The following is a 22,308-nucleotide window of genomic DNA, read 5'->3' on the forward strand; positions in this document are numbered from 1 at the left end:
CCTTAAAAGGTGTGCTTGAATCAGACAACTGAGCACTTAAGGCTAATTACCTATTAGACAATAACTATCAGCATATGTTTGGAATTTCTCTTCTCTCAGTTAATGCTGGCACAATGTTTGGGGTTAAGGGATTGTAGGTAAGGATTAGGGGGTGGAATGAGAGAGGTGAGAGAACTTCACTGGGGCCACAGGATGGAGAGGAGAAAAGTGTGGAGATTCTGGACTCAAGGATCCTTGAATCAAGGAAGGATCCTTGGCAAAACTCCTGGCAGTTTTGCCCATTTCCTTCACTTCTCTCCCTAAAAACCAAGGATTTTTGCTTATCCTGACTTTGGCTGATCCTGAGGCCTCCAGGGAGCTAGCCTGGACTTTCACCCATCTTTCTACTTTCCTTCGAATCTTGATTGCATTTGCTTTGTTTGGTTTTTTTTTGCTGAGGCAGTGGAGGTTAAGTGATCTGCCTAGGGTCACAAAGCTAGAACGTATTAAGTGTCTGAGAACAGATTTGAACTCAGGTCCTCCTGATTTCAGGGCTGGTGCTCTATCCACTGCACCACCCAGCTGCCCCATGTGCAAAATTTTTAAGTTCAAGGTAATCAAAATTATTCATTTTTGCATTTCAAAACTTGTCTCTTGTTTGGTTGCAAATTATTCCCTTCTCTACAGATCTCACAGGTTGAAATACCCTAAGATTGGTTATGGTATCACCCTTTATGTACCCATTTTGATCTGATCTTGGTGTACTGTATGAGATGATGATCTGTGCCTTATTTGTGCCATGGTATTTCTAGTTTTCCTAGAAGTTTTTGTCAAAACTGGAAGTCTTTGGGTTTATCAAATAGAAGATTACTGTGTCTTCAAAACCTAAACTATTCCAATGGAACATCACTTATTTTTAAGCCAAAAAAAATAGTTTTGATGATTGCTACTTTGTAACATAGTTTTAGATCTGGTATGGCCAGACTACTTTCTTTTGCATTTTTTTCATTAATTCCCTTAATATTCTTGACCTTTTGTTCTTTCAGATAAATTTTGTCCTTTTTTTCTAGCTCTATGAAATATTTTCTGACAATTTGATAAGACATTGAATAAGTAGGTTAATTTAGGCATTACTGTCATTTTTATTATATTAGCTCAGCCTACTCATGAACAATCAAGATTTTCCAATATTTTAGGTCTGACTTTGGGTGAAAAGTGATGTGTAATGTATTCATATAGTTCCTGGATTTGTCTTGACAGGTAGATTCCCACATATCTTATCATCTTGTCTAGTTATTTTAAATGGAATTTCTCTATTTCTTGCCGCTGGGCTTTCTTAGTAATATCTAGCAATGACGATGATTTATGTGGGTTTATTTTATATCAAGTAACTTTGCTGATGTTGTTAAATTATTTCAAGCAGTTTTTTAGTTGATTCTCTAATTACAGCATCTTATTATCTGCAAAAAATGATAGTTTTGTTTCTTCATTATCTGTTCTAAGTCCTTCAATTTTTTCTTTGTTTCTGAGAGGATGTGTGTGTGTGTGTGTGTGTGTGTGTGTGTGTGTGTGTGTGTAGCAACTGAGATTAAATAACTTGCCTAGAGTAACTCAGCTAGTAAGTGTTAAGTGTCTGAGATTGGATTTGAAATCAGGTCTTCCAAAACAAGGCATTGACCCACACCTAACACCACATTCCAAGATAAGGTTGAAATAGGGTCATGGTTTAGACATAAAGAGTGATATTCTAAGCAAATTAGAAGAACATAGGATAGTTTACCTCTCAGATCTGTGGAGAAAGGAAGGAATTTGTGTCCAAAGAAGAACTGGAACTCATAATAGAACACCAATTAGGTAATTTTGATTATATTAAGTTAAAAAGTTTTTGTACAAACAAAACTAATGCAGACAAGATTAGAAGGGAAGCAATAAATTGGGAAATCATTTTTACATTTACAGGTTCTGATAATGGCCTTATTTCTAAAATATATATAGAATTGACTTAAATTTATAAGAATTCAAGCCATTTTCCAAATTGATAAATGGTCAAAGGATATGAATAGAATTTTCGAATGAAGAAATTAAAACTATTTTTAGTCATGTGAGAAGGTGTTCTAAATCACTATTAATCAGAGAAATGCAAATTTAAGATAACTCTGAGATACCACTACATACCTCTCAGATTGGCTAAGATGATAGGAAAAGTTAATGATGAATGTTGGAAGAGATGTGGGAAAACTGGCACACTGATACATTGTTAGTGGACTTGTGAATGTATCCAACCATTCTGGAGAGTGATTTAGAACTATGCTCAAGTTATCAAACTGTCAAAGAGATTTTAAAGGAGAGAAAGGAACCTATATGTGCAAAAATGTTTGTGGCAGCCCTCTTTGTAGTGGCCAGAAACTGGAAACTGAGGGGATGCCCATCAATTGGAGAATGGCTGAACAAATTGTGGTATATGAATGTTATAGAATATCGTTCTGTAAGAAATGACCAGCAGGATGAATACAGAGAGGACTGGCGAGACTTACATGAACTGATGCTGAGTGAAATGAGCAGAACCAGGAGATCATTATGTACCTCAACAATGATACTATATGATGATCAACTCTGGTGGATGTGGCCCTCTTCAACAATGAGATGATTCAGGCCAGTTCCAGTGACTTGTGTCGAAGAGAGCCATCTGCACCCAGAGAGAGGATTGTGGGAATTGAATATGGATCACAACATAACATTCTCACTCTTTTTGTTGAGGTTCGCTTTCATTTTGTTTTTTTACTCATTTTCTTTTCTTTTTGATCTGATTTTTCTTGTGCAAGAGAATTGTATAAATATGTTTATACGTATTGGATTTAACATATTTTAACATGTATAATATATATTGGATTGCTTGCCATCTAGGGGAGGGGAAGGGGGAGGGGGAGAAAATCTGAAACACAAAGCTATGCAAGGGTCAATGTTGGAAAATTATACATATATATGTTTTGAAAATAAAGTTTTCAAAAAAATAAAATTTAAAAAAAAGAAAAAAAAGAAAAGAAATCAGGTCTTCCTAACGTTAGGGCCTATGTTGTATCCAATGCTTTAATTTCTTTTTCTTCTCTTATTATTAAAGCTGACATTTCTAGTACAATGTTAAATAATAGTGGTGATATTGGGCATCTTTGCTTCACTCCTAATCTTATGGGAAATGCTTCTTGCTCATCCCCATTACATATAATTCTTGCTGCTGGTTTTAGATAAGTATTGCTTATTATTTTAAGGAAAACTCCATTTATCCCTATGCTGTTTAGGATTTTTAATAGGGATAGGTGCTATATTTTGTCAAGCTTTTTTGCATCTAGAGTTATTATCTAAAGATAATATAATTTTTGTTAGTTTTGTTATTGATATGGTCAATTATGTTGATAATTTTCCTAATATTGAACCAGTCCTAAATTCCTAGTATAAATCCCACTGGTCATAGTGTACTGTCCTTGTAATAAACAGCTGTAATCGCTTTGTTTAATATTTCATTAAAAATTTTTGCAGAAATATCCTTTAGGGAAATTGGTCTGTAATTTTCTTTATTTCTTGGTTTAGGTATCAGCACCATATTTGTGTCATAAAAGAAATTTGATAGTATTCTTTCTTTGCCTATTTTCCAAATAGTTTATATAGTATTGAGATTAATTATTCTTTAAATGTTTGGTAGAATTTACTTGTTAATCCATCTGGCCCTGGAGATTTTTTCCCTTGAAGTTTCTAAGTCCTTTTTAATCCTGACAGTGGCTTCTTAATATTTGAATTGTTTCTTTCTGGGGGATTGCAATATTTTCTCCTTGACTTGATAATTCTGGAATTTGGCTATAATATTCCTTGAAGTTTTCATTTTAAGTGTTCTTTCAGGATATGTTCAACAGATTCTTTCAGTTATTATTTTACTTTATGGGTCTAGGGTCTCAGGGATACTTTCCCTGATAATTTCTTGGAAGATGCTATCCAGGCTTTTATTTTTATAATGGCTTTCAGGCAATCTAAAATTCTTAAATGATCTCTTCTGGAGCTATTTTCCAGGTAAGTCATTTTTCTAGTGAGGTTGTTTTTTTGTTTTGTTTTGTTTTGTTTTTTGCTGAGGCAATTTGGATTAAGTAACTTTCCCAGGGTATATCTGAGGCCAGATTTGAACTCAGGTCCTCTTAACTTCAGGGCTGGTGCTCTATTCACTGCATCACCTAGTGCTCCTACATTGTTTTTTCATTCTTTTGAAGTCTTTTGGATTAATTCTTGATGTCTCATAGAACTATTAATGTCCATTTGCCAATTATAATTTTTAGGGAATTATTTTCTTCAGTTAGCTTTCGTATCTCCTTTTCCATTTGGCCAATTCTACTATTTTTTTTTTTTTAATTTGGCTAATTGTGTTTTTAAGGCATTGTTTTTAGTCACATTTTGTCCTTTTTTCAAGTTGTTGACACTCTTTTTGCATAACACTTATTTCTTTCCTTAAATTTTTTTTTTATCTCTTATTTGGTTTTTAAAATTCTTTTTGAGCTCCTCCCAAAGGCTATTTAGAATTGAGACCAATTTATATCCCCCTTTGAGGTTTTGCAAGTAACCATTTTGACAATGTTCTCTTCTGAGTTTGTTTTGATCTTTGTTGCCGTAGTAACTCTCTATAGCAGAGCTTTATTTATATATTTATTGTTAAAGTGGATTTCCTGGCTTTACAGTTGAGCCCCTCTCCTGGGGGGGCACTGTCCCAGGCTTTTTGGGCTGGGAGTCAGGGCTCTGGTCTCTGCCTTTCTACGCCATGTGCTGGCAGCTTGCCCACTGTGTCCCACCCTAGCCATGCCTTTTGTGCCAGGGGATGGCAGTTTGCCTTCTTTGATGGAACTAGAAGCCCCGGAGCTTCCTGATGCATCAGGCCCGAGGGGCCTCTCCTGCCAGTCTGTGCTATGGAAAAGGGCCTCCTGCTGGCTTGCCAGACAGGGCTGCCTGGGCTGAGCTCCCCTTTTACCCCAGCGATCCAGACCTTTCCTGAAGTCCTAAGGTTATTGTAAGTTGGGAAATTGTCTCCCCCCCCCCCCCCCGCCCCACACACACCTTTTTAGTAAGTTCTGTTGCTCCAGAATCTGTTCAAAGGCTCGATTTAATGTTGCTTTTAATTAAAGGAGACTGGGGAGAGCTCAGACAACTTCCTGGCTTCTCTCCACCAACTTGGATTCACCATAAAGTTTCAATGAAACCAATTCATTAAACTTTTTTTGTGAACAGAAATTTTGTGACATAATTCTGGGTCTGGAGTCAGGAAGACCTTCATTAAAGCCCAGCCTCAGTTATTTACTGTGAGATAGATCCTGGACAAGTTATTTAACCTCTTCCTGCCCCCGTATTTCCTTACTATAAAATGAGGATAATAATAGCATCTACCTATCATGGGGATCAAATGAGATATTTCTAAAGGAACTTAGCACAGTAAAGGCACATAGTAAGGGTTTAATAAATGCTTATTTCCTTCCTCCCCTTCAATGTAGCTAGGATAAGAAAAGGAATTCATTAAAGACTGGGAAATTTTTTTTCCCAGTAAACATTCTTAAGGAATTGATCTGCCTTTACCAGATCTCAAACTGTACTATAAAGTTGCAATTATCAAAACTCCGTGATACTAGCTAGGAAATAGAGTGGTGGATCAGTGGAATAGATTAGGTACACATTACATTATGGTAAAATAACTATAGTAATAGTAAATAGTATAGTAAAATAACTATAGTAAATAACTATAGCATGATAAACCCCCCAATCCAAGCTTTTGGAACAACAACAACAAAAAAACTATTTGACAAAGACTGCTGTGAAAACTGGAAAACACTATGGCAAAAACTAATTTACACACCAACATTTCACACTATATACCAAGGATAAGACCAAAATGGGTACATGATTTACTCGTAAAGGGGGATAGCATAAGCAAATTCGGGAAGCAAAGAATGTTTTTGTCAGATTTATGAATAAGGGAAGAATTAAGGCCAAAAAAATAGAGAACATTGCAAGATATAAAATATATGGTTTCACCTAAAATTAAAGTTTTTGCATAAACAAAACCAATAGAATCAAAATTAGAAGCAGAAAACAGGGGAAGCATTCTTTTGTTTGTAATAGCATTTTGTTTTTCCAAACTGTAAAAACTGTTTTCAATATGAATCCTTCTAAAACTTTTCTGTTCCAAATTTTTATCCCTCCCCCCTTATCTCCTCCCCCTCCCCCACCCAAATAGCAAGAATCTGATACAGGTTAAACATGTGCAGTTCTTTTAAACATATTCTCATATTTGCCATATTGCACAAAAAAAAAAAAATCAATCAAAAGGGGAAAAAAATGTGAGAAAGGAAAAAAATAAGCAAAAAAAATTTTTTTAAAAAGGTAAAATATGCTTTGATCCACATTCAGCATTCCCAATTCTCTGGATGCAGATGGCATTCTCCGTCCCAAGTGTAGTGAAATTGCCTTAATCATCTCACTGTTGAGAAGAGCCACGTCCATCAGAATTAATCACCACTTAATCTTGTGGCTGCCATGTATGATGATCTCTGGGTTCTACTTAATTTAGCATGAGTTCCTGTAAGTCTCTCCAGACCTCTGAGATCATCCTGTTGGTCGTTTCTTGTGGAATCATATTTCCTAACATTCCTACACCATCACTTATTCAGCCATTCTCTGTAATGATCGTGTATTTAAAATCAGCCGGAGTCAGGAATTCAGGTTAAGGGAAAAATAATCTTTATTGAAGTAAAGAGGTGAATGAGGATTGCGATAGCAATATGGGTAGCTTCGACAGGAAGCCAGCTAGCAGAAGGGGATCTGAGCTGAAAGGTCGCCGCAATGGGAATGCGAGCAGTCTCTCCTCCCCTTCCTTTTCCACTCCCCTGCCTCCACCCACCAAAATCGTCATTTCCTATACAACACATCAGGACTTGCACAAAGAGTGGGTGGGGGCCATTCTTTCTCCAAGCTTATATATTAATAGAGTATGGTCCAATGACTATTTAGCCTCACGTGCTTGGGACCTCAGTCCATTACAATTCTCCATTTGATGGGCGTCCAGTTTCCAGGTTCTTGCCACTACAAACATTAGTTTCTAATTGCTAATTTCACAAATCCACCAAAAATGCATTTGTGTCCCAGGGGAAAACTTTTTCTAACAAGGACCTCTGAGAAAAGCCTTTATTTCTCAAATCTATAGGGAAGTCAAATTTATAAAGAATACAAGTTACTTTCCATTTGATAAGTGGTCAGATGATACCGTTTTTCAATTTTCAGGTGAAGAAATCAGTTATCTATCTATTGTCATGTGAAAAAATGCTCTAAAATCACTATTGAGAAAATGCAAATTCAGCCTCTGCTGTGCCCCCTCACACCGGTCAGACTGGCTAATAGCGGAAAGAGGAAACGCGATCAGCGGAGGAAGGGATGTGGGAAAACAGCCCGTCCGTGGAGGTGTGAGCTAGTGCAGCCGCTCTGGAGAGCGTTGGAACTCTGCTGACAGCTCCCTACAAGGGTCCGTCCTTGATCCAGAAATGGCGCGGCCAGGTCTGTATCCCAAGAGAGACACTTAAACCAAAGACCCGAACCTACATGGGGAGAAAGGGCTCATTTGCCCCAAAATATTGTAAAAACCGATCTGCAGGAAAAGGGGGCAGCTCTTCCCGTGCGCCCGAGAGTCGGGACTGCCGGAGAGCCCGCGATTTGGGGATGGCTGAAGAGCCGGGGAGCTCATCGTGCTCTAAGAAACGACAGGCGGGATGACTCGGGAAAGCCGCAGAGACTCGGACGGATCGGGGCGGAGCCGAGTGGCCAGAACCCGAACACCGGACCCGGCACAACGACCAACAGGGAGGGGCTTGTCAGCGAGACCCCGGCCTGGGAGGACGGTCCGCTCCAAGCAGGCTCCCAGGGAAGTTCCTATCGGGGTAAACATCGTAACCTGCCTGGCCCGTCGTCTTGGGGAGGGAAGGAGACAATCTGGAACACAAAACTTCAGAAAACCTTAAAGTCCTTTTAATGTGTCACTGGGCAAACGGAACATGGACAGACGTGTACGTCCCACACGGCGTTTGGAGGCGCGCGCGCCTGTGGCTACATAATAGGAGACACTCTGGAGCTGGCCAAAGGAAACCCCCAGAACAAAGGCCGTTGGACAAGTCGAGGCTTCACGAAGAAACGCTGGGGCTCGAGGTGCCTCGGGACGGGAGGTCACCGAGCTGTGCTGGGTCGTACCGGGGGAGCCTCGGCTGGGCCCCTGTGGGAGCCTTTCGGGGTGACCCTGCCCCGGGCCGGGCTTGGCTCCAGGCAGGCGACCTCTGGGCCCCCCGTGGATGGGACGCCTCCCGGGGGGCTGGGGCTCCTGACTGAAGCCCGTGTATCAGCTCACTCCTGGGGGGCACAATGGGGGGCTGTGGAAGGGAGCAGGAGGGCCCCGAGACGGACGGCCCCTCCGTGACCAGCCAGCCTGGGGCTGACCTCTGGATGACGGGTCTGGAGAGAGGTCAGAGGGCAAAGCCTGGTCACCCCGGTGCCGGGAGGGCCCAGCATCGGGCCTGGCGCGGGAGCCACAGTCAGGCACTTGGGCAGGGGGGGAGGGAGCTCCCTGCAGGGGCTGCATCTGCAAACCGGCTCTGGCTCTAGGGCGGGGCCCACCTCCGGGGCTGCCCCAGCCAGTCCCGGGGGTGGGGGAGTGGGTGCTTTCTGGGGGGCCGAGGAGCCGTACCACACCCGACGGCATTAACTCCAAAACCATTTATTTCAGGGGCTCTGCCGGGTGACCGCCGCGCGCCCCCCGGGCAGGAGGCCTCTGGGTCCTGCTGCTTCCGGGCCCTGGGGGTTGTGGGGGGCCCCGGTGGAGAGTCTGCTAGGAAACTAAAGCTGTTGTGGGGAGGGGGCTCGGGCTTCTGGGCTGGTCGCTGGGGGGGGTCTGCAAAGCGTCCGGACGGTCCTCTGCGTGGGCCCCCCCGGCTGTGGGTGGGGATGCGCTCTCTGGGGAGCAGTCCCCCGCGGTGGCTGCCGAGGAGCTGTTGGGGGGCTCCCCCTTGGGGTGCTCCACCCTCTCGAACAAAATCAGCATCTCGCAGTGCAGGGTCTGGGGGAACAGGTCCACGGCCACGGCCCGCACCGGGCGGAAGGGGGAGCCCCTCACCCTGTTGGAGGGCGCTCGGCAAAGGCTGGGGAGAGGAGAGCGGCGTCAGTGTCCCTGCGCCGCTCGGGAGCCCCAGCCCACGGACGTCCTCTCCCGGCCCCGCGCCCCCTCCCTTAGAGGCCCCGTCGGGCCCCCGATCACCGGGGGGGACTCAGGCAGCGCAGGGCTCCCCCCGGGCCCCCGAAGCGGCGAGTGCGACTCACTCCACAAAGTTGCCCATGGCCGCCCGCGGGTTGCAGGACACGTAGAGCAGCTTCTTCAGGTGCTCGGCTCTCCGGATGGCCAGGATGACTTTGGAGTCTGGACAGAGGGGCAGAGTCAGAGCGGGCCCGGCCGGCCCGCGGCCTCCCCGCCCCCAGCCCCGGTCACTCACGCAGCCCCGCTCGGGGCGGGTCCAGGATGGCCGTCAGCCTCTGGGAGGCCAGGGAGGTGATGAGGGAGGGCACCAGGTCCTCAGCTTTGCCGCAGTGGAACTCGATGTTGTCCAGGGCTGCGGGGGCAGAGCCCACGTCAAGCCCCATGTCCCAGCCCCCGGGGGGTCCTGCGTGGGCCCTGTCCCGGCCCTCCCCGGGGGTCCCTGGCTCTGCGGGCACTCAGAGAGGGCAGCCCCTGGCACCCCTGGGGGTCCTGCGTGGGCCCTGTCCCGACCCTCCCTGGCTCTGCGGGCACTCAGAGTGGGCAGCCCCTGGCACCCCTGGGGGTCCTGCGTGGGCCCCTGTCCCGGCCCTCCCCGGGGGTCCCTGGCTCTGCGGGCACTCAGAGTGGGCAGCCCCTGGCACCCCTGGGGGTCCTGCGCGGGCCCTGTCCCGGCCCTCCCCGGGGGTCCCCGGCTCTGCGGGCACTCAGAGTGGGCAGCCCCTGGCCGGAGCTGCCTGGGTCCCTACGACCCCACGGGCACCTGCCCCGCCCCCGCTCGCCCAGGGCCTGCTTTGCCTCCGCCCCCCCCCCCCCCCCCCGGGGGCCCGGGGCTGACCCACCATTGATCTTGGCATTCACTCGGGCATCTTCCACAGCTTCCTGGCACAGCTCGATGCCGATCACCTTCTTCACCTTCTGCGAGGGGGACGAGAGGGCTCAGGAGCCGCTTCTGGCCGGGGGCCCCACAGGCAGCATGGGCAGAGCCGGGACTGGAGCGTCTTCCCCCCCAGCTCAGGGCTGGCCCCCGGTGTGGGAGAGTGCAGCAGCGCCCCCTAGTGGACCCCCCCCTGCTGTGGGTCCTGGAGCTTATGGGTGTGTGTGTGTGACCGCAGGCTCTCCCCCCTCCCCCACCCCCGCCCCCTCGGGCGCTCACCCGGGCCAGGGAGAGGCCGATGGTCCCGGTCCCGCAGCACACGTCCAGCACCGTGCTCTCCCCGTCCAGCTGGGCCCAGTCCCGGATGGTGTTGTACAGGACCTCGGCGGCCGGCGTGTTCACCTGGGGAGCCACAGCGGGGTGAGCTCTCTGGGCCGGAGCCCGAGGGGCCCCAGGAGCCGGGGACCGCTTCCCATCCCCCTCTGTGGCCCCCATCGCCTCCACGGCACCACCTGGAGTGCCGGCCAGGCCGCAGCAGCCTGCTGATCCCCAGGGAGACCCTCGTTCCCCCAAACCACCAGGGCCGAGGCGTCCGGGTCCCCAGAGACCGGGATCCAAAGCTGCCCCCAAATGACTAGACCCAGGCCCCCCTCCCTACTGGCCACAGTCAGTGCGCATTTATTAAGCGCCAGGCAGCGCAAAGGGCCGCCCCTGCCCCCCAGAAGCTGGAAAGGGACGGGCCGGGACCCGTGCGTTTCAGACTCGGTCCCCCGGTCCGAAGGGCGCGTTCCTATGGAGAATGTCCAGCCGGCAGCCGCTTACAGCCAGACGCAGACGGGAACGAGCCTCCCTCTAGCCACCCCCACTTCTGTTGGGGGGCCCTCCCCCTCCCACCGGGGGTCATTCTGGGTTCTCTCACCCCCACCGAAGCCCCATCTGCCGTGGTCTCTGAGATCAGCCCCTCCACCACGGGTGCAGACCCTCGCCTCCCCCCCCCACCCCTTCCTCCAGCTCAGGCCCCACCAGGTCTCCCCCTGCTGCGTGAGCCGCTACCTCCCTCCCCCCATCGTCTCCGATCCCGGGCCTCCCCCCCCCCCCCCAGCCCTTCCCAGGTCCGGCAACTTGGAAGGCCCAGCCTCGGGGCTCCCCTTCCCCCTGCTTTTAAAGATCACCCCACACGGCCCCTCGTTGGGGAGACTAAACCCCCCCCCCACAAACGGCCACAGGCCGCGCCCAAAGCCCTGCCCGGGGAGGGAGGCAGCACTCCCAGGGGCCCCGGCCTCCCCCACTGCGGCCCCGGCCTCCCCCACTGCGGCCCCGGCCTCCCCCACTGCGGCCCAGACCTAATTTCTTCCCACAATAAAACCTCCCGGGCCCCGCGGACCTCGCAGCTCTCGGGGGGCGCCTGGACCATCCCCCGCGTCCCCTCCGGGAGCCCAGACCGCTCCCTTTCTGTTTTCTGGCAGGGCCTTTCACCCTCCCGCCCAATCTGCGCCTCAGGGCCCCGACTCTGTCTGGAAGGGTCCGTTGCCCTGAGCCGCACCTTCCTCCTCTGCTCTCTGGGCCGTCTTCCCCCCCTCTCCCCCCCAAGTGCTGGCCCTTAAGTCTTGCGGCCTGACCCTGGCTCCTTGCTAGGTAAGCGCCCCCTTCTGGCTGCCGGCGGAACTGCTCCTTTGACTGGAAGATTTCCAATCTGCTGGGGGGCGGAAGAAGGGGCGCGCTTCTTCCGGGCCGCGACCACTGGAGTCATTCTGCTTGTGCTTTGCCCCCGATTCTAAGAGATCTGGCCCGTTTTCTCTCAAGATTTCCTGAAATGGGAAATCCGGCTCTTTTTTCCTTCCTATGGTTTTCAGGCAGTTCATTGACTCTTAAGCGTCTCCTCGCTCTATTTTCCAGGTCGGCCGCCTTTGCCGTGAGATACCGGACGCTTCGTTCTATTTTTCGGTCTTCTAGCTTTTAATTTTCTCACGGACTCGTTATTTTCTATTTGAGCGATTTTAGTTTGGGGGGACCTGGTGACTTGGGCAAGGTCGTGCGCCCCTTGGGTTAAACTGTTCTCTTTCCAAATTTCTCCTCCACCGCTGCCCTTTCTTTTCTTTCCTCCACTGTTGTCACTTCCCTTGGGCCATCGCTTCTCCTCGGGATTCTAGCGGACCTCGTGGGAAGTGGGCGTTCTTGCTGGGACTCGGCCCGAGTGCTGGAGTTAGTCTGGGGCGTCCCCGGTCTCCCCGGGGTCCCGGGGGCGGGGCACAGAGCGCGGGGGCGGGGCACGGAGCGCGGGGGCGGGGCTCAGAGTACGGGGGCGGGGCACAGAGCGCGGGGCGAGGCACAGAGCACGGGGGCGGGGCACGGAGCGCGGGGGCGGGGCACAGAGCACGGGGGCGGGGCACAGAGCATGGGGGTGGGGCACGGAGCGCGGGGGCGGGGCACGGAGCATGGGGGCGGGGCACAGAGCACGGGCCCAGTCCTGCTCTGGCCTCAGACACTCTCGGCGCAAGAACCTGCGAGTCACTTAACATCCCCATTTGCCTCGGTTTCCTCCATCACAAGACGGGGGTGGCCACGTGTGCCCCAGGGAGGCCGTGAGTATAAATGGGGAAATGTTCACGCGCTCCAGGACCTGGCACCCAGGACCCTGTGACGGCCTCGGGCGCCCCCTCCTGCCGGCGCCTTTCCCTCCACCTCTGAAGTTCTGCCCATCCCCCTCCATGAAGAAAACCCTGAGGCAGGCGCCGAGAACCTGCAGAGGGAGGAGCCAGGGCTCTCCCCGCCCCAAGCCACGCCTCCGGGCCGCCGATTGCCCTGGGCTAGTTCTGGTGCGGGGCTTCAGCAGGGCCTGGGGGCTCCTCAGTCTTCACCTCCTTCCCACCTGGCCCCCAGCCCGTGGAAGCCGAACCTGGGTCTGACCTCTCCCTGTCTCTCCCCCAGCTCTGCGGGCCGAGGAGGAGACGGGAAGGACCCTCCCCAAAGCCACTCTGGGAGGTGACCCACTGATTGTCCGGCACTCCGCGAGCGCCCCCTGCGTCCCTAGCCATCCCGCCTGCCGGAGGTCACGGGAGCAAAGTCATCCCTGCCAAAGGTCACGGGGACAAAGCCATCCCTGCCAAAGGTCACAGGGACAAAGCCATCCCTGCCAAAGGTCACAGGGACAAAGCCATCCCTGCCAAAGGTCACGGGGACAAAGCCATCCCTGCCAAAGGTCACGGGGACAAAGCCATCCCTGCCGGAGGTCACAAGGACAAAGCCATCCCTGCCGGAGGTCACGGGGACAAAGCCATCCCTGCCAAAGGTCACAAGGACAAAGCCATCCCTGCCAAAGGTCACGGGGACAAAGCCATCCCGCCTGCCAAAGGTCACAGGGATAAAGCCATCCCGCCTGCTGGAGGTCACGGGGCTAAAGCCATCCCTGCCAAAGGTCACGGGGACAAAGCCATCCCTGCCAGAGGTCACAGGGACAAAGCCATCCCTGCCAGAGGTCACAGGGACAAAGCCATCCTCCCTGCCGGAGGTCACAAGGACAAAGCCATCCCTGCCAAAGGTCACGGGGACAAAGCCATCCCTGCCAGAGGTCACGAGGACAAAGCCATCCCTGCCAGAGGTCACAAGGACAAAGCCATCCCTGCCAGAGGTCACAAGGACAAAGCCATCCCTGCCAGAGGTCACGGGGACAAAGCCATCCCTGCCAGAGGTCACGAGGACAAAGCCATCCCTGCCAGAGGTCACAAGGACAAAGCCATCCCTGCCAGAGGTCACAGGGACAAAGCCATCCCTGCCAGAGGTCACAGGGACAAAGCCATCCTCCCTGCCGGAGGTCATAAGGACAAAGCCATCCCTGCCAGAGGTCACGGGGACAAAGCCATCCCTGCCAGAGGTCACAAGGACAAAGCCATCCCTGCCAGAGGTCACGGGGACAAAGCCATCCCTGCCAGAGGTCACAGGGACAAAGCCATCCCTGCCAAAGGTCACAGGGACAAAGCCATCCCTGCCAAAGGTCACGGGGACAAAGCCATCCCTGCCAGAGGTCACAAGGACAAAGCCATCCCTGCCGGAGGTCACGGGGACAAAGCCATCCCTGCCAAAGGTCACAAGGACAAAGCCATCCCTGCCAAAGGTCACGGGGACAAAGCCATCCCGCCTGCCAAAGGTCACAGGGATAAAGCCATCCCGCCTGCTGGAGGTCACGGGGCTAAAGCCATCCCTGCCAAAGGTCACGGGGACAAAGCCATCCCTGCCAGAGGTCACAGGGACAAAGCCATCCCTGCCAGAGGTCACAGGGACAAAGCCATCCTCCCTGCCGGAGGTCACAAGGACAAAGCCATCCCTGCCAAAGGTCACGGGGACAAAGCCATCCCTGCCAGAGGTCACGGGGACAAAGCCATCCCTGCCAGAGGGCACGAGGACAAAGCCATCCCTGCCAGAGGTCACGAGGACAAAGCCATCCCTGCCAGAGGTCACGAGGACAAAGCCATCCCTGCCAGAGGTCACGAGGACAAAGCCATCCCTGCCAGAGGTCACGGGGACAAAGCCATCCCTGCCAGAGGTCACGAGGACAAAGCCATCCCTGCCAGAGGTCACGAGGACAAAGCCATCCCTGCCAGAGGTCACGGGGACAAAGCCATCCCTGCCAGAGGTCACAGGGACAAAGCCATCCTCCCTGCCGGAGGTCATAAGGACAAAGCCATCCTCCCTGCCGGAGGTCATAGGGACAAAGCCATCCCTGCCAGAGGTCACGGGGACAAAGCCATCCCTGCCAGAGGTCACAAGGACAAAGCCATCCCTGCCAGAGGTCACGGGGACAAAGCCATCCCTGCCAGAGGTCACAGGGACAAAGCCATCCCTGCCAAAGGTCACAGGGACAAAGCCATCCCTGCCGGAGGTCACAAGGACAAAGCCATCCCTGCCGGAGGTCACGGGGACAAAGCCATCCCTGCCAAAGGTCACAAGGACAAAGCCATCCCTGCCAAAGGTCACAAGGACAAAGCCATCCCTGCCGGAGGTCACAAGGACAAAGCCATCCCTGCCGGAGGTCACAAGGACAAAGCCATCCCTGCCAAAGGTCACAAGGACAAAGCCATCCCTGCCAAAGGTCACGGGGACAAAGCCATCCCGCCTGCCAAAGGTCACAGGGATAAAGCCATCCCGCCTGCTGGAGGTCACGGGGCTAAAGCCATCCCTGCCAAAGGTCACGGGGACAAAGCCATCCCACCTGCCAAAGGTCACAAGGACAAAGCCATCCCACCTGCCAAAGGTCACAAGGACAAAGCCATCCCGCCTGCCAAAGGTCACAGGGATAAAGCCATCCCGCCTGCTGGAGGTCACAAGGACAAAGCCATCCCGCCTGCCAAAGGTCACAGGGATAAAGCCATCCCGCCTGCCGGAGGTCACAAGGACAAAGCCATCCCTGCCAAAGGTCACGGGGACAAAGCCGTCCCGCCTGCCGGAGGTCGGGGGGCAAAGGGCAGGCGCAGAGAGCAGGGCCAGAGGCTGTGGTCCCCCAAGTCCCTTCCACTCTCCAAGCTACACTTTGCTTATTCCCAAAATGGGAGCAGCCCCGCTTGTACCGTCCGCCTCCCGGTCTGTCGTGGGGAGAGTCGTGGGGAGTAGTTCCCGTTGGGGGTTCCAAGCTGTGAGGGCAGCTGCCCGTGGCTCCGAGCGCCGCCCGCCCTTTCCTTCCCGATCACACAGGGAGGACCCCGAGGACCGCCGGGGACGGGGGTGACCCAGGCCGGGGTCTCAGATAACCAGGGGCTCCGTGCTGGCCGAGCCAGCCTTCAAAGCGGGGCTCTGCTCCCAGGGCGCTGATGGCGAAGGCCCAGGTGTCCCTATGGACGCCCCCGCCTGGTCACACTAGGAGGGACTCGAGGGTCCTTCCAGCTCTCAACATTCTGTGTCCCTGCAACCAGTGCCGGGGACCCTCCGTCCCCCCAAGGCCCACTCTCCCGAGGGCTGAGCCCTCCCCCGCCCGCCCCGGCCTCCTCCGTCTCCTCAGCGCCCGGCCGGGCCCACGCAGCAGGTGCTCCCTAAGTGCTCGCCAACACACCTGGAAAAACGCGTGAGGGGAAATGCGGAACTTGAGCCCCAGCAGCTCCTCGTGGATGTACTTGTCTCCGGCCACGTGCTCCAGGGGCAGGTCCTCCCGGTTGGGGGACTTTCTGAGGGCAGACAAGAGGAAGGCGCCTGCAGCAGGGGGTGGGGGGAGGGGGGCAGGGCGCGGTGGCCCCCGGGGAGGACCTGAGGGCTCCCCCTCCCCCCGGCCCAGGGAGCTTACCTCTGCCCCTCCTCCACAAAGTAGAGCGAGGTTACCCCTCCGAGCCGGCCGGGCTCTGCCATGAAGTGCTGGCCCAGGGAGGCCTTCAGCTGCGCCAGCTCCTCCTGACTGAGCTTCTACGAGGGCCGAGAGACGAGGGGCCCCTGAGGAGGGACGCTCGGGCCTGGCCCCGGGGGTGCAGAAGCTCTGGACGGCCGGGACTGCGCCTGGGGCCTCGGCAGGGGAGCAGACCAGACAGGGGCCGGGCCCACGATCCCGCTGCTCAGCTGTGGCTTCCCCCCGCCCTCTCCTCCCCGCGGGGGTCCCAGGGCTCTGCCCTCCCCTTGCACACTTCTCTCCCCTGACCTTGACCCCCTCGATGCCGCTGCCACGGGAGCTCTCTCAGGCGCTTGTCCCTCAGGCCTCCCCGAGCTCCGCTGCTCCCCGCGCTCGGCCTTCGAAGCCTCCATATGCACCCCCCACCCCCACTGCTCGGCTCCTCCCCCTCACTGACCCCTGACCTCCTGACCCCCTTGGGGCCCCAGCAGCCATCCCTAGGGAAGCCCTTCCCCCCATCCTGAGTTCTGCTGGTCCCAGAGGGGCTTTGTCTGCCCCAGAATGCTCGAGGGCAGCCCAGGGCTTGGTCCGGCCCCGGCCCCCAGCGGGTACTTAGCCAATGGCCAGACGGACAAGCCGGGACCCGACTCCGTGTCCGCAGGACCTCGGTGTGCAGCGGCCCCTGTGGGAGCCAGGCCCCGGCCCGGTCCTCGCGGCCTGACAGGTGGGAGCTGCCGGGATCCCCGTCTCGCAGGCGGGGAAACAGGCGGACGGGCCCCCCACCTCCCACGCGCTGATCCAGCCCCGAGACCGCCGCAGGAGGCCGGGCTCTTTGGGCTGAGGCCTCTCCTTCCCCTGAGCCGGGCCCTTCCCCTGCCTCCAGTTCCTCCTCCCGGGCCCAGGCCTCCCAGACCCAGAATCCCCCCTGGCTCCGGGGCCCGCCCCTCACGCCTCGGGTCCTGCCTCCGTCGGGAGAGGGGGGAAAGGCGGAGGCCCAAGGCCTCCACTCAGGGACGAGGGCAGCTCCTGACAGGACCCAGAGCGTCCCCCCTTCCCAGAGGAGGAGCCGGAGCCCGGAGGGGCCCGGGCTGGGTCAGGGATGGGGCCCCCGAAGGGCGCCTGGGAAGGCGGCGGGACCCCGGGAGGCAGCGGCTACCTGGGGGTGGAAGTAGATGATCACCATGACCTCGCCGCTCCTGCTGGTGCGCACCGTGAGCTGCCGCCAGTGCCCCTCGTACGTCTCCGGGCTGTACACGGAGTACGGGGTCGACCTGCAGAGCCACCACGTCAGCGTCCCCCCAGACCCCGCCCGCTCCTGGCAAAGCCGCCCAGCCGCGGACCCCGAGAAAAACCCAGACTGGCAGCAAAGCCGGGCCCTGCCTGGGGCTGGGGGAGGGGGCCCAGGCCCCTTGAGGACCCTCCCCCAACACGCCCTCACCCACCGAATGTACTCCTGGAAAGCCCGGACCACGTGCTTGGTGCCCGCCGGGATGTGGACGGTGTCGAAGGGCTCCACCACCGCGCACGTGCCGCCCTTGTACTTGCCCAGGCGGCAGCCCACCGTCTTGTCCTCCTGGTTCACGCCCGTGCCGATCAGGAACTCGCACTTGTTGCGGTACTCCGTCTGCGCAGAGAGGGGGCGCTGGCCATGCTCTGCTTCCTGCCGAGGACTCGGGAGCCTCTGCCTCGGCGGGACCCGCCCCCGAGACCCTGAGGCCCCCCCATCTCCCACCCCTTCCCCCCAGGCAAGGCCCATCAGGGGCGCGGGAGCTTCGGTGGCCAACCAAGCTTCAGGAAAAAATTACGTGAACGTGTAAATACACTCCCTCCCCCCTCGGGAGCCCGCCATCCTGTGGTCCCCCCCCCTCAGAGGGGACTGAGGGGAGGAAGAAGCCCCCCGAGAACATCCCCGGCAGGGCTGAGGGGCCTCAGTGGGCGCAGGGAGCACAGCAGGCCCGGGGCCTCACCTGCAGGGGGGACGCCTTGATGCCTTCCAGGGGGCAGCAGATCCTGTTGAATTTCTGCTTCTGCACAAAGAGCCAGGGCAGCAGCGTGCGGTTGTTGTTGCCGATCTCCCTGGAAGAGAGCGGCCGAGGGAACGCTCGGGCTGGATGGTGCAGGAGGGCACCGAGTCTCTCCTCCCCCAGCCCGGCCTGGCCCGGCCCCACCGAGGGAGGAATAAGCAGAGAAGGGCCCAGAGCTGCCCAAGACCGAGACCCAGGGCCCTCTCACCGGCCTCCGCAGGAGATCCCGCGCCCACCACCCAGATGCCCTTCCACACAGCCCGAGGCCAGCCGTCCTGATTTGGCAACAGATCTGATGGGGACTGTGTTCAAATCCTGCTCGTAAGCAGGGCGCTGGACCTCAGTGAGCCTCAACTTCCTCATCTGTAAAATGAGCCTAAGATTGGCCACCTCAGCGACCTTAAAAACACTTAAGATATTTTACAAACTACGTGAATCTGTCCTTACTTTAACTTGCCTACCCAATAATCCCTGACTAGTTCCGCCTTGACTTCCAAGGAGCCAATCCAACGAGCCGGCCTGCTGCCACTCACACTCAGCTCCCGCCTCCAGGCCTTTGCAGAGGCTGTGACCTCCCAGAAGCCTTGTTCCTCAGGGACCACCTCCTGATCCCCAAAGTAGTCCAGGCTCTCCCATCCCCCTCCAGCTGGCATTGCCTGCCAGGCTGTGCTGGCTACCACGGGCCATCCCGTGTCCTCCTCTCTCCGGTGACAACCTCGATACAGGCCTGAGGCAGGACCAGGGTGGGGACTCTACCTGAACAAAGGTCTGCAGTCACAGGTGCCAGAAAGAGAAGAGACCTGCCTTTCCAACAGAGAAACTGAGGGCCCAGAGAGGGCAGGGACCCCGGAGGCATCTGACCAGGGGAGTGTCTGAACGGCTGACGCATAGGCCCAGGAGCCACACACACACACACACACACACACACACACACACAGAGCTAAGTGGCCTCCCTCCAGCCAAGGGCTCCCACGGTTGTTGAGTGAGCGGTGGGGAGCTCCCCAAGGTTGTTCTGCCTCTGGAGCCCCAGCACTTGGCCGGGGCTTAACTGAGACTTCCCATTCTGTGGGTCAGTCTACTGGAGGAGGGTACTTGGCTGTTCCTTTAAAGACTAGGACAGTCTTTTTTCCAGAGTCATCACTCCTTCCAAGCCTTGAGGGGACTGCTTCTTATTTATCGTGTCCCTTTTACAGACGAGGAACTGAGGTTTTGTCTAGGGTCCTGCTCAGCAAATGAACAAGGCAAGAGCCTGGTGGCCTCCAGACAGCCCCTTCCTGCATCACAGAATTATCTTTGGAAAAGATTTCTGGGCTGTATCAGAGGGAGGCTGGGGCTGACGGGACTGTTGTCCTGGGGATAGCAAATGGGCTGGAAGACGGGCTGGTCTGCCGGCCACAGGGACCACCTGGGTTCCCTCCCAGCTTAATGGGGGGGCCATAACTGAATGGGAACGGAGCAGCTGGGACACAACCTGGGGTGAAAGGGGGGTTTAGCGAGCCTGTGCTGGGCTTGGCCTGGCCTGGGCAACAGCCCTCCTGCTGTACTCCCTCCCAGGACTTACTTGGCCACTCTGTGGAGGACCTGCCCCTCAGCAGCCCTCCCCACTCACTTGGGGAGTTTCTTGGTCAGTTTCTGAAGGATCCACCCCCCAATTACTTGGTCAGTTTCTGCAAGACCCACCCCCCCTACTCACTTGGTCAATTTCAGCAGGACCCACCCCCACTCACTTGGTCAGTTTCAGCAGGACCCACCCCCTCCAGTCACTTGGTCAGTTTCTGCAGGACCCGCCCCCCACTCGGTCAGTTTCTGCAAGACCTCTTCCCCCACTCACTTGGTCAGTTTCTGCAGGATCCGCCCCCCACTCACTTGGTCAGTTTCTGCAGGACCTGCCCCCCACTTGGTCAGTTTCTGCAGGACCCGCCCCCCCCAGTCAACAGTCAATTTCTGCAAGACCTGCCCCCTATTCACTTGGCCAGTTTCAGCAGGACCCGCCCCCCACTCACTTGGCCAGTTTCAGCAGGACCCACCCCCACTCACTCGGTCAGTTTCTGCAAGACCTGCCCCCTATTCACTTGGTCAGTTTCAGCAGAACCTGCCCCCCACTCACTTGGTCAGTTTCAGCAGGACCTGTTCGCACTCACGCTGCTTCTGCGCCAGCTGCTCCTCATAGGGCACGCTCCATAGCGGGGTCACCACGTCAGCGATTTGTTTGGCGCTGGGCGGCTGGGCGGGAGCCCCAGCCGGGGCATGCGAAGCGCGTTTGGGCTCAGCCGGGCCACCGTCGTCGGCCTCGCGCTTCCTCTTCTTGGCCAGAGGGTCAGCCTTAGGCTTGGCCAGGCGCAGGCTGAGGTTGCGGCCCTTCCAGCGGGCCCCGTGCAGCACTTTCAGGGCCTTGTCGCGCTCCTGCTCGCTCTTGAAGGTCACAAAGGCGAACGTCTGCTTGCCGAAGAGCTTGGTCTTGTGGGGCTGCAGGCCATACTTGGCCAGGAACTTCTTGACGTCGTTGAAACCCACGTAGCGTGGCACATTCTGGATCTCCACCTTGTAGATCTCAGAGGTGAACAGGTCGTCCTTGATGTAGCCATACAGGCCGGCCGCATCCCCCTCTGAGGTATCCTCGGGGGTACCCTCAAGAGTGTCTTCGGGAATCCCCTCGGGGGTGTCCTCTGGTGTCTCTGCGGCCTCCTCCGCCATGTCCTCCCCCGCGGGCTGCCCGGGAGAGGCTAGGCTGCTGGTCCCTGCTGGCTCTGCCATAATCCCCACCTCTGCAGGGAGAAAAGGGGCAGTGTCATGGGGGTGCCCCCCAACCCGGCGGGTGTGGTGGTGGGGTGTGTAGACCCCGGCCCGCCCTCTCTAGAGGCCCCTGCAGAGTACCCAGAGGTGGGTAGATCCCCAGGATGGGACCCCGGAGGACCAGAGTGGGGAGTAGGGGAGAGGGGCACAGGAGGCCCGCTCAGCTCGCAAAGGGTGATCACGTGGGTAGGATGGGATGCAGAAATAGTCCCTGCTGGGCCTGGGGAACTGAGGAAAGACTAAGGATATGGGGGAAGGGGGGGACGCGGCCCCTCCCCTAGGCAGGATCGCTCTCTCCCTCCCCCTGGGCGGGAAATGGGAGGCCCGGGCCACGCACCCGCTCCGGCCACCAGAGTGGGGCTCGAACCCGTGGCCCAGGAAGACGGCTTTAGACCCTCACCCTTAAGCCGGAACACGCGCCCCCAGTGCGATCGGGCTACGCCTCCACCGCACACGCGCGCCAGTGCCCAGGTCCCGCGCAGGCGCGCCACGGCTAGCATCGCGCACGCCGTGTGCCACGCCTTCCCGCAGGCACACCATCCCCACCCGCTTCCCCACTAACCTCTCTCCTCCCGCCCCTAAAACCATTCCCCCAGACGCTCCATGACGTCATCACGTCCGCCCCTGACGCACCAACCGCCTCCCTCCAGTCTGGGCCTCTTCCCTCTCTCGTAGTAATTCTCCTAGGAAACGGGCCCTGCTCATTGGTCCTCTCTCTCGACGTATTAAAGCCTCCGGACGTGAAAACGGAAGTGGGCGGCCGCTTTCGGCACGGCCGGAAGTGGGCGCGGCCGTCGCAGTGAACGTCGGGAAGGCGGGAGCTGCGGCCTGGTTGGGACACAAAGCGCCCGGTGGGGCGGAGCGAGGTGTTTCTTGGCAGTCGGGAGCGCGCCCGCGTGCCCGCATCCCGGCGCGCGGCACTTTGGGCGGGAAGCCGGAGGGGGGCGGAGAGAGCAGGCGGAAGGAGGGGCGGGGCGGGACAATGGCTTGTCCGCCGCCCGCGGCCCCGGCGCCTCAATAA

At 55.8% G+C, this 22,308-nt stretch overlaps 1 protein-coding gene across 3 annotated transcripts; it reads right to left on the reverse strand.

The window, feature by feature from the left end:
* Positions 1 to 7,997: 7,997 nt before the first annotated feature.
* On the reverse strand, positions 7,998 to 22,247 carry TRMT2A (tRNA methyltransferase 2 homolog A). 3 transcript variants are annotated; one of them, XM_051973234.1, is made up of 12 exons: positions 21,921 to 22,247; positions 20,602 to 21,259; positions 18,438 to 18,546; positions 17,913 to 18,094; positions 17,627 to 17,741; positions 16,435 to 16,550; positions 16,207 to 16,318; positions 10,446 to 10,568; positions 10,132 to 10,207; positions 9,528 to 9,644; positions 9,358 to 9,454; positions 7,998 to 9,179 (listed from the first exon to the last, which is right to left on the reverse strand). In XM_051973234.1, the coding sequence occupies exons 2-12, from the start codon at positions 21,246 to 21,248 to the stop codon at positions 8,870 to 8,872; spliced, it is 2,004 nt and encodes a 667-aa protein (XP_051829194.1). In that variant the 5' UTR covers positions 21,249 to 21,259; positions 21,921 to 22,247; the 3' UTR covers positions 7,998 to 8,869. The 3 variants fall into 3 exon arrangements, with proteins under 3 accessions (XP_051829194.1, XP_051829193.1, XP_051829192.1); XM_051973233.1 differs by lacking the exon at positions 21,921 to 22,247 and adding an exon at positions 21,688 to 21,908; XM_051973232.1 differs by lacking the exon at positions 21,921 to 22,247 and adding an exon at positions 21,625 to 21,908.
* Between the last annotated feature and the right edge of the window lie 61 nt (positions 22,248 to 22,308).

This window comes from Antechinus flavipes, chromosome 1 (genome assembly GCF_016432865.1).
Source record: "Antechinus flavipes isolate AdamAnt ecotype Samford, QLD, Australia chromosome 1, AdamAnt_v2, whole genome shotgun sequence".
Classification (NCBI taxonomy): domain Eukaryota; kingdom Metazoa; phylum Chordata; class Mammalia; order Dasyuromorphia; family Dasyuridae; genus Antechinus; species Antechinus flavipes.

Coding starts and splice junctions, on each gene's coding strand:
- TRMT2A (XM_051973232.1), bottom strand. CDS start 21,787: ATGCTAGCCGTGGCGCGCCTGCGCGGGACCTGGGCACTGGCGCGCGTG. Junction 18,095..18,437: donor TCAAGGCGTCCCCCCTGCAG/GTGAGGCCCCGG, acceptor CTCTCTGCGCAG/ACGGAGTACCGCAACAAGTG. Junction 16,551..17,626: donor TCATCTACTTCCACCCCCAG/GTAGCCGCTGCC, acceptor CGGCCCTCGTAG/AAGCTCAGTCAGGAGGAGCT.